An 11,266-nucleotide genomic window follows, 5' to 3' on the forward strand; every position below is an offset into this window, starting at 1 on the left:
TTCATCAAGCATTGGCAGGCAATTGGGGATACGGTTATATGAAGATTTGGAAAGGGAAACACAAAGTACGGATTGCTCCCTAACCCGCAATGATACTTCTTTGACCCAGACAAATGATGCCAATGGGTGGGGAGATGCCTGGCCTCTAGAGAGAATTATAAAAGAGTACGGACCGGCAACAGAGGCCAGGACAGTAGTTGGGGGTACCGAATGCTGATATATATGTTAAATCAGTTGATTAGGCTACAGGCAGTTCTAGAGATAACCAACCAAACCACTCAAGCCTTAGACTTACTGGCTGATCAGGCAACTCAGACAAGGGAAGCAGTGTTACAACATCTGTTAGTCTTAGACAATTTGCAGCAGAGGAAGGAGGGGTCTGTGGGAAACTGAATTTGCCACCTGCTGTATGCAGATTGATGATAATGGGCAAATTGTTAAGGAAATCACAAAGAACATGCATAAGATTGCACATGTACCCGTGCAGGTTTGGAAATCTCCCTTTGGTACTGGCTGGTGGTCATGGTTTGGTGGAAGCTGGTGGAAACAACTGTTGGGATATGAGTTAATAGCTATATGTGGAACCATCCTGTTGCCACTATGTTTGCCCTGTATGATTACGTTGGAACAAAAATAGTTTGGAGGTCACTGTCAAGAATCTTACAGACAGAGGATGCCATTAAAATGATGATTTTACAAAAGCAGGGGATGATCCTGATGAAGAGATTAATAAGCAATGTGTAGAAATGTTAATTGAATTTGACCACAATCTTAGTTCTTTGTGAGGAAATATATATATATACATATATATTTATGAATAACAGGGGGGATTGTGTGGAAAGGTGAAGAACTTACAGATTAATCACATATTGATCAGAGACTGTTCACTAAAGTAGCTCAGGCCTATAGGCCTCAGTCACGTGATTTTAGATGAGACCTGGACTGCATTGCATAGTCCAAAGAAGGAATTAAGTGGCCAAAGCTGTATATCACCTTTTTTACTGCATTCCACTGACCAAATAGGAGGATAAAGGTTTATGTAACCAATCACAACCTATAGAGGGTGGGATTTTGGGGGTTCTTTGTCTGAAATGTATAAAAGTTGTAAGCATCTTCAAGTTGAATGACTCTCCTCCTGTGGGTATCCTTGCTGTCCTTTCGGGCCCACAGGCCAGGACGGTCCGCTTCTCGAGATTCTAATAAATTCTTTCTGTACATTTGGAGTGACTCCTGAGTAGTCAGTTTGGGTAGGTGCAATTGCCCCAAACACACCCACGAAAATTATCAATCTGGCCCTTTCCATTTCTCGCTTCCCTCTCCTCCTAGGAAGCTTCTTCAACTCCGGTCTTCGAACTTTAGGTGGCGCTCTTAGAGCCTCCGGGAGGGGGTGTGTCAGACGAAGTCTGCCCAGTTACCCATGACGCGCAGTCTGGCCAGGCTATAACGGGGAGAAGACCGAGACCCAGCAGGAGGAGGAGGAGGTGGCCTGGGGAATAAATCCCTACCCAGAGGCGCTGTATTCTTTAGCACCTCCCTCCCTCCCATTTTATCCCCCTCTCCTGATTTGCTTGTTCTCCTCTCCGCCCTACCCTGCCAGTTATCTCCTCTCTGCCAGCTGTGGCGGTTGGGGATCGTTGAGCCGACTAGGCTGGACCAGCTCGAGCATTGGAGTCGTCAGCCGGACCGCTGCTGAAGGAACCTAGGCTAGACGGGTGAGGAAAGGATAATTGGGGCAAGGGAGGGAATGACGGGGCTTGAAAGGCTTCTAATCCTGAGGTTCACGTGAGCTCCTCCACACCACCATCTTCTACTGAAGTAAACCTTACTCTTCCTGAAAAGTCTGCACTGGCAACTGAGTGACACGGGAGAGTGAGATTAGCGCGCGCTCGTCGGGACGCGCGCGTGAGGGGAGGTAGAGTGAGGAAGATGGAAATTAACCAAAAGCAAAAGCTTTCCTATATGCTTGCTTATTAACTTTTCTCTATCACTTCTCACCCGAGTATCTTTCCTGGCATACGTCATTTTTTTTTTTGCCTCCAGTCTTTCCATTTCACCCTTCAACTCCTGTCTTGGACCTCCTTTACCTGTCGACTTTTCATCCTCCTCTTCCTTCTCCCCTTTCTCCCCCATTCCTTCCCCTTTAATTTTTTCGCCCTTCTCTTCTTCCTTCCCTCTCGCCTTTTTTCTTCTCTTCTCCCTCCCTTTCCTCTTTTTCTAAGCTTGTTTCCAGCACTTAGTACGATCCTTTTTTTCCTTGGTTCCTGGAACCAAAGATTCACTGTTCCGCAAGTGCAAAAGGATTATCTGCGACACAGCACCTAGTCTCCAGTTACAGGCATCAGAGCTGAGGGAGGGTGTAGAAATGGAAGGGAGGAGTCAGATCCATCTCTATCTGTCTCCCTAGCCACCTCCCCCGCCTTTTTACTCTTTTGTTCTTTATGAAGCGCCTTGGTCTCCAGGGTAACGAAGAGGGGGCGGTGTTTCATTCCCCAGAGACTCTTCCCAGTGATTGGAGACTTGTATGGACCCATCAGAGCCGGGATTTATCTTATCTGGAGCCGGAAAGGGGGAGGCAGTTTCTACATTTGTAGGCATAAGCTTTAGGAACAATACATGTTTCTTGGCCTTGGAAAGTTACAGGAAGTTTGCATTAAATTGGAGAACAGGAGAGGAATGGGAAGAAGCTTTATATCTTCCTAGAGAGGAGTTTGAGACTTAAGCACCTGTTTATGGAAAGCACTATGCCAATCTCAAGTGTCTCTTAGGTATCCACCTTTGTCATAATTATTCTGCTACCCAAGATTGACTCCGATGCCATAAATATATATGCACATAGGATGGAACAGGAGTCTGTGTAACCCAAGGCATTAACAACTTTCTGATATGTGAATAAAGAGAACTGAATTCCTTTCCCTTACATTACTTTCCTAAGGAACTGAATTTGGATGCAGTAATAGGCTGGAGGGAAAAGGACAGTGTAATGAACGAAGCCTTGTTTCTAATCCAAGTTTTGCCGCTAATTTGCTATGTGACTTTGGTCTAAGTCTAATTTAGTCTTTCTGTGAAATGAATTGTTTATCCTACCCACCTGAAAGAGCTAGTAGAAATATTAAAGGTATAATTGTATGTGGATGTGTTATAAAAATCCATGCAAATGTATTAGTGACTTATAGAGCATTTGCTTAGTTACTTTTCTTCTCACCCCACCCACAATAGCAAGCAATCAATAAATATCTGAAATTCTGTTTCTCCCAGTTAAATACCACTCCAACTTCGAGTTTTAATAAAGCACTTAAGTTGTTTTTTAGTATCTTGTGTGTATAACATAGTGATGATTACTAAATAATAGGCTCTTGCTGCTGCCATAGCAGGGGGAAATAGGACATCTAAATTTTTTTTTTAAGGTTGGTAGACTTGGGCTATCAAAAGTCACTTATTAAAAGTAGAATTGCTGGTGAATATTGTAGGAGTATTATGCAGATAAAGTTTCTTCAGAGTTCCCCAAAATTTGGGACAAGTGTAATGGAGGGAGAAGTCAGCTGGTGTAATTCAAAAATCGATCTTTTGGACCCAGAAAGTGTGGTTTTGAATTTTTTTGTAACCACTTGCTACCATCCTGATCTTGAATAAATGAGTTTTCTGAGCTACAGAATCTGAGAGATAAAATGAGGGCTTTGAACTAGATTCAGTTGAAGTGTCAAGGTATCTGAAAACCACCACTGATACTTATTAGCTTTGTGATACTCAAGCAAGTCACTTAAATTCAAATGCTACCTTAGACTTTTTTGTGCTGTATGACCCGAAGCAAGTTGATTAACCTTTCAGAGACTGTTTTCATCTGCAAAAGGATAATAATAGCATCTATCTCAGAAGGTTATTTTGAGAAGATAATCTATATAATATGCTATATAAACATTAGCTGTTATTAAATCCATTGGGAGGAGTTAAGGTAAACTCCCAGGAGGAAAATTAGGATCAGAGTTATTTATATTATCAAATTCCTAAAAGGCTTTGAAGGAGGCAAATTGGGGATTCAGAAGACAATTTCCAATCCCCTTCTTTAAACATTCCAGACTGGTTCTGGAACCAAAGAAAGCAAGAGATATTTGGAAGAATCTGTAAGACCCTGGCTTTATTGGAAAATTTAAAAATGAGATATTCAAGTCCTCTAAATTCCCCAAATGATCCTACCCCAAGATGAGCATTTAACTTTCAGTTTGGGGATAATTGGGAATAGACAAACAGAATCTGTTGGTTTTTATTAAGCATTAAGTATTTGAAATCCAGCTTTCTAGCCATTGGTGGAAGTGATGGGGTTTGAATCCCCTTAATTCCCGATGGTGATGATATTAGTGGCAATAAAAGAGTTGTTTAAAAAAAAAAAAAAAACCCTTTTAATCTGCTGCAGACTTAAAAGTGAAAGAATTCACTTATTCCCTAATTATTAATTGCAAAATGAAAGTTTATTGTTGGATAGAAATCAGTTTGCTAAGAGACTGACTTCTATAGTGGCAAAAAAACCTATTAGGGAAATGGAATTTGGCGCTGAGAAGGGTCCTAGCAAATTGATCGGACCTTCTGCCTGGAGCTTAGCTGAAGAAAGCTGTTAAATGGGCATCTTGGTGAGGGCTGGAACAGCCAGAGCCGATCAGACCAGGATTTCTCAATTGAATGAGAATTTAGAATTTCAAAAAGATAAATGGGAGTTGATTTACCCTTGCATAGTATTTGCTTCTCTCATCCTGGGAGGATGGGCCCTCTCTAGACTCCTTGGAGCCTAGGAGATCCTGATCTCTCAGATCAAAAAAGGGCACATTCTCAGAGTGATAATCTTAAAAGGGAACGCAGCTTCAGTAAAGGGAACAGTTTTACCTCCCTCTTCAGAAGGACTGGCTTCTCATCTTTGTTGGATTTGAACTTAAAAATTAGAACAATCACAGTTTGAACCTTTAGCTTTTCCTTAATTATAGTTTAGGTTGGAGGAGGAGGGTAAAATGGGAATATTAAAGGAATATTCCTTTTTCCTAAATCTCTTTTATCTCAAACCATTTGGCTTGAGTGGAATAGTGACACCTAAGATTTTTTTAAAATTCCATTAGCATCCACAATCCAGATTTATACCCCTTATGTCCCTCATAACTATGTATGATATTGATCTGTCCCTTTGAATTTATCCTCAAATTCTCATTCCACCGAGGCTTCTTTATTACTCTCTAGTCCAGGGCTGCAAAGAGTTAAAGTGTCTGAGATACTATAAAGTCCCAAATCCTAGAGCGGTCTCAGACTGTCCGACAGGAAGGAATTCCTGTTAGACTTCCTGTTCTGGACACTGAGGACATCGAGACTAGGAGTCAAAGAGGGATTAAGCATTGATTCTCTAGTTCCTTTTCCGGCCCCCAGGTAATACTTGTTGGGTTTTACTAATATCTTCGGTGAGTAGTTTTTCTTTTTGTTTTTCCTGGAGGAAGTGGGGGTGGGGGAAGAAGGGAAAGGAAGGGATTAGAGATTGGGGAAGGCCAGGGAACTACAAGAGTTGCGGAACAGTTCGGGAACCTCACATTCCTAAGAGGCCCCTTTGGTCTGAAGAAAGAAGAGAGTGGGGAGAGGGGAATTTATAAATTTATAATACAGCTTGAGGACTGCCTTCAAGTCCATAAGGAGATAAGAAAAAGCTCAAATACAACTAAGCACATAAAAATGAAACTAGGGGTATATTTCTCATTGCATCCTTTTTTTCTTTTTGCTTAATTCATAATAAGGAGTTCTTATTATGGTCTGGATATTATGGATTCCAACTGAATCTTTTTGAGATTTTTTTTTTAACCCTTCATGTAGTATATCAAAAGTGAGAAAAAGTGCCTTATAGTTGACTATGCTTCAAATGCTGAAGTGAATTGAGGGAGACTTGAGAGGAGGGTAAAGATGAACTTCAACTGTTATTTACTTTTTAAGTGTGGTAAAAAAAAAAAACCAAAATCTCCATTATTTCCGGCATTTAAGATTCTTTTTCCCTTATCAAAAAAAAAAAAAATATATATATATATATATAAATCTTCCAGGTTAATTACTGGGGCTTGTCCCTTCACACTGAATAGGAATCAACTCTGCTTGCAAAGAAAAGGGTGGAGCAAAGGATGTAGAGAATCTAGGACTTAGAGATCAAACTGGTAATTAAGGCACTGTATTCTCCTTCCTTCCCCTTTTCATTTTTCTTTTCCCTGGGGATGTCAGGATGAGGTACCTTGAAAAAAAAAAAATCACTTCTTTTGAGTAATATTGACCACAATCTCTCCTCCGTTATGAAAAGTTTCCCAAGATTATGCTGAGAATTAGACTTTATTCCTAATTCCATCATTTTTTAACAACCTTGTTTGAAATGTCCCAGATCTACTGTATTTCTGGGTTCTTTTATTTATGTAAGAGAGGGACAGATTTAGACCATTCATTCAGGGATTTTATGAAATAATTAACATGGAAAAACATTTCAACTAAATAATAAGGTTAATAAGTATTAAGTACCTATGAGTAGTTCTCTGAACTCAAAGCAGGAAGATAAAAGTACTGCAACTTAGAACAGATGAAGGAGCTGAACCAAGACTAATCCAAACTGCTACATATTGATAGTGTGGGCATTCTTTCCTCATGGGATCTTTGGGAGTGAAATTAGCTGATTAGGCATGCTGTAGTATCTCTGGTCTCTTTTTGCTTATTTAAATTGATAGGGATTGGAGGGAATAGAAGTAATGTGGTACACCAGATGATCCATTTCAGCTAAAAAATTCAATGATTTTTTTGAATTAAGAATGTAGTTTACAGGTGAGACCCAAATGGAGGATTATGAAGAATCAGCCTAGCCATTTAAAATTTTTTTCATTGATTCATCCATAGGTAACTTAAGAGGTGAATATAAATAATGTAGTACGTGAAATTGTCCATAAAATCCGTGGTTTTGAAGATCTATTTTCTTTAAGGTAAATTTATTATGTGACCTGAAATTAAGCTTAAATCAGTAATCTGATTATGAGTTTAAAATAAATATAATTTTGATTTATAGCAATGCAACTTCATAAAAACCGTATTCATATACCTTATTATAGTATAATGTGGACTCTGGACTCTCAAAGGAATGATAGAAAAGGGAAAGCAAGACAGGTGCCAATATGGAAAGCCTTCAAGCCTAGCCTTACCCTAACCTAACTAAATTAGAGACTCATCAACAAGTTGGCTATGGAGTGATGAAGCTTCTAAAATATAACCAGATTTTTAATCTGCCTCCAGTCCATAATAACTGCCATTTATATGGTGCTTTAATACTGATACAAAATGTTATCTCACTTGAGCTGCAAAGGACATTATTCACATTTAATTAAAAAAAAAAAAAAAAAGACCGGGTCAGAGAGAGATTTGGCTACATTCTTAGTGTATCCAAATCTGCCATGTTGTCCTTATATTGCCTGTATTCAATAGGAATATATTCACCATCCTAGGTCCAATTTGGAGCAACAGTCATCAAAACACATCTCAAAGAAGCTTAATTTCACTTTTAATCCATGTCCCTCAGTATCTATCTATAGTTTGCAGTGTTGAGCTAGATTCTCTCATTCTTCCCCAGGGTACAACAATGCACCCCCTGAAGCCTTATAGGGAAGAAAATCCATGAAAGAACAACTGAGGCAGCTGACAGTGATAGAATAAAGCTTCCAAGCAGAAGTGTTTACCAAATCAGGAATTTCCCCAGACCAAGTGGACAATTACGTTTTAACTAAGAAGAAAATTTAAGTTTATCAAGAAAATAATATTTTTGTATACAGTCCTTCCAGAAAGCAAGAAAAGATTACTTCTATCCCTGCTTAGTCACCACCTCTGCTTTTAGGCAACCACCGTGTAAGGAAAAAGCTTATTCAACAACCAGAAAGTCTGGTGCTGGAGGAAAGAAAACTACCAATATCCACCTCCTCGGAGTGCAGAGGAAAATATTCCCCACATACCTCTTCTAACTGGCTCACCCTCTTTCCTCTTGAATCTAGGATTGCAGAAATCATTTGTTTCCTGTTATTTCACCCACCCCTTTCCAGCTATGTATGGAACAGGAAAGCCCTACAAATGCAATGAGTGCAACAAGAGCTTCCGATACAGTTCAGTGCTGCATCTCCACCAGCGCACACATGCTGGAGACTGTTGCTACCGATGCCTAGAGTGTGGTGAGGGTTTTGCACAGAACGCAGAGCTTAGGGCCCACCAGCGTACACATGCTGGTGAGACCCTCTATATCTGCAATGAGTGTGGCAAGAGCTTCCATCAGAGTGTCTATCTAGATCTACACCAGAGTACCCATACTAGAGGCAAGCCCTGCAAATGCCATTCCTGTGGGAAACGCTTTCCCTATCATTCTGCCCTCTATTGTCACCAGAGACATCACCCTCGTGAAAAGCCTTATCGATGCCCCATCTGTGGAAAAAGCTTCCGTCAGAGTGCCTATATCTTTCACTATGAGAGGGCCCATGGTGGTTCTAGTGCTCTCACTGCAGATGGGCTCCCTTCAGGGCCAGAGGCCAGTGAAGATAGATTTATTGTTCACACAGGCCCTATCCTGCCTGCCCCATTGCACCCTGAAGAAAAATCCTATCAGTGCGGTGAGTGCCATCGCAGTTTCCGAAGTAGCTCAGGGCTGCTGAAACATCGTCGTGTCCATGAAGCAGGAAAGCCCTCTAAGTGCAATCAGCGCGGAAGGAGGTTTGACAATGGGGAACAGCTCTCTGCACATCAGAAGCAAAGCCACAGTCATAGACATAGGAGTGGAGCCAAGGTGGAAGGAGCCCACAAGTGCCTTGTGTGTAAGGAAGTCTTTAAGCAGGCATCAGAACTCCGGGTCCACCAGGCGACACATGGAATGACCCGAGTCCATCGGTGCAGTGTATGTGGAAAGAGCTTTAGTAAAAGCTCAACCCTGACACGACACCTGCAGACACATTCTGGAGAAAAGCCGTTCAAGTGCCCCGAGTGTGGGAAGTGCTTCACAGAGAGTGCCACACTGGTACGACACCACCGAATTCATACAGGGGAGAAGCCTTACGCCTGCCCAGACTGTGGGCGGAAATTTAGTGAAAGTTCCACACTAATGAGGCACCGTAGAAGCCATAAGGGAGAGAAGCCACACCAGTGTACCACCTGCGGCAAGAGTTTTGGGCAACGATCAGATCTGATTGTTCACCAAAGGATTCATACTGGGGAAAAGCCCTTTCCTTGCCCAGAGTGTGGCCGACGGTTCAGTGATCGCTCAGACCTCACAAAGCACAAGCGCACGCACACAGGTGAAAAGCCGTACCGTTGTGAGGAATGTGGCAAGTTCTTCACATGTGTTTCCAACCTAAATGTTCACAAGAGGAACCATGCTGGTGACAAGCCCCACAAATGCCCTGAATGTGGCAAGTGTTTCAGTGTTGGCTCCAAACTGGCGCTTCACCGGAAGACCCACCAGGGTGAACGCCCTTCAGAGTGTGCTGAGTGTGGAAAGTGCTTTAGCCATAGCCGATCACTGTCACAGCACCTGAGGGCCCATGCCCGTGCCAGGGCAGCTGCAGGAGCCACTGCAGGTGGTTTGGTTGGGATTGCACCCACCTTGATCTTTTCAGTAGATCCTGGCCAAGAAAAGTCGGGCCTAAGGGTAACAGAAGTAGGAGAGAGGTACTGAAGCTCCTAGGTAAAAAGCACTTACTCACTTTCCCTCTAACCTCCTGAAAGGAAGTCTGGAGGAAAGTTTTGACTAAATAATGGGAAAAGATAGTATTGGGGCTGAGCTTGCTCTGCCTTCTTCTGTCCTTCCCATGTATATCTTCCTTCACTGCATTCTCAGTCTCTTTTCTCATTTGCTGTATATCTTAGTTGTCACCTTTTTCTGGGTGCGCATTGTGCCTCTTCTAGTCTCTTTACACTTCCTCATATCCCATCTATCATCTTTCTGTAGTATAGGTAGCAGTGGATGTAGTAGAAGTCAAATTGAATTAACCCTTCTCAGCCTGCATGGGAGAGAGATCCCAAACACATTAAAAAAAAAAAAAAAAACCCACAATGTTTTTAATCTTTGCTTATTTGTTCCATCTTTGTCTATGCCTCTCTTTCCTCTGTCTGCATCTTTTATGTTTATTTCATTATCTTTTCCCACCCTCTCAGTATTATTGTGTCTCCATTTGTCCTTGATGGCCTGGGTTTTTTTGTTTTTGTTTTTTGCTTTCTGTCCTTTCTTAACCCTCTTCTATAATTCTCTTGTCTTTGCTCTCTTTTTTCTCTATTTCCATATATGTTGGCCCCTCCATTTCTGTGGGGTTAACGGAAAGAGAAAATTGAGAAAAAGAGTTGTGAGTGAAATACAAGGGATGAGAAGGGTAGGTGTGAAAATATAAAAGATCTGGAAAAAGACCCCCAAAATATTGCCACATGCCAAAATAATATACCAATGCTAAAATACATATCAGTACATGTCAGAAATAGCCTTATGTCAGTGAAATTCAAGGGAAGGAATAAAGGGTAAACATGAGAGTCCTTGCAAACAATCCTAAGCCATCCCCATCACAAATCCTGGTTCGGTCAAAATATATAGATTGGCAAATTAAAGTTCTGTGCTTCTAGATCGAGATAGCCGGGATTCCACACATATTGAGGGGAAGGGAGATAAGCCAAGAGCTTACCCTATATTTCCTTTATTTCACTCTCCATTGGAACATGAAAGTGTTTGTAATTTACAAGGCTATTCTGTGGCACCCTGATAGCCACAGTCTTCATCCTTAATGACACTGAAGAGTATGGAGGAACAAGAATAAAGAAAATCAGAAGAAACTCCTAGGATATCCCTTTTTCCCTGTAACTGCTCTTTAGAATAAAGGTGTTTTTTGTGCCTGATGCCTCAAGCCTTGTTTATTAAACTTATAGGAATTTAAAGTATAACTTATGCTCACACTTCAGTGTTTAAAGGACCTTCCTATTCTAATCCCATCTTTACATCAGCCATTTTCCAAAGCCTAGACTAATATTCTCTCACACCATCAGATCTCCTTGGGAGAAAGAAACTACATTTCTTCTTTCTTTTTCTTTTTTTTTTCCTCAGGCAGTTGGGGCTAAGTGACTTGCCCAGAGTCACATAGCTAGGAAGTGTTAAGTGTCTGAGACCAGATTTGACCTGAGGTCTTACTGACTTAGAGCTGGTGCTCTAATCACTGTGCTACCTAGCCGCCCCAAGAAACTACATTTCTATAGTAATCCTCCCATGTCC

The 11,266-nt window shown here is 41.3% G+C and overlaps 1 protein-coding gene across 3 annotated transcripts; it reads left to right on the top strand.

Annotated features, from left to right (window-relative positions):
- The first annotated feature begins 1,390 nt into the window (after positions 1–1,390).
- ZNF672 (zinc finger protein 672) lies at positions 1,391–10,896 on the top strand. 3 transcript variants are annotated; one of them, XM_031968436.1, is made up of 2 exons: positions 1,391–1,712; positions 7,613–10,896. In XM_031968436.1, exon 2 carries the CDS (start codon positions 8,078–8,080, stop codon positions 9,689–9,691), a length of 1,614 nt encoding a protein of 537 aa, XP_031824296.1. In that variant the 5' UTR covers positions 1,391–1,712; positions 7,613–8,077; the 3' UTR covers positions 9,692–10,896. The 3 variants fall into 3 exon arrangements, with proteins under 3 accessions (XP_031824296.1, XP_031824297.1, XP_031824298.1); XM_031968437.1 differs by lacking the exon at positions 1,391–1,712 and adding an exon at positions 4,804–5,432; XM_031968438.1 differs by lacking the exon at positions 1,391–1,712 and adding an exon at positions 4,804–5,400.
- The last annotated feature ends 370 nt before the right edge of the window (positions 10,897–11,266 follow it).

This window comes from Sarcophilus harrisii, chromosome 4, assembly GCF_902635505.1.
Source record: "Sarcophilus harrisii chromosome 4, mSarHar1.11, whole genome shotgun sequence".
In the NCBI taxonomy this organism is placed as follows: Eukaryota; Metazoa; Chordata; class Mammalia; order Dasyuromorphia; family Dasyuridae; genus Sarcophilus; species Sarcophilus harrisii.

What these genes read in the sequence shown, in the direction of transcription:
- ZNF672 (XM_031968436.1), top strand. Translation starts at nt 8,078, where the DNA reads ATGTATGGAACAGGAAAGCCCTACAAATGCAATGAGTGCAACAAGAGC.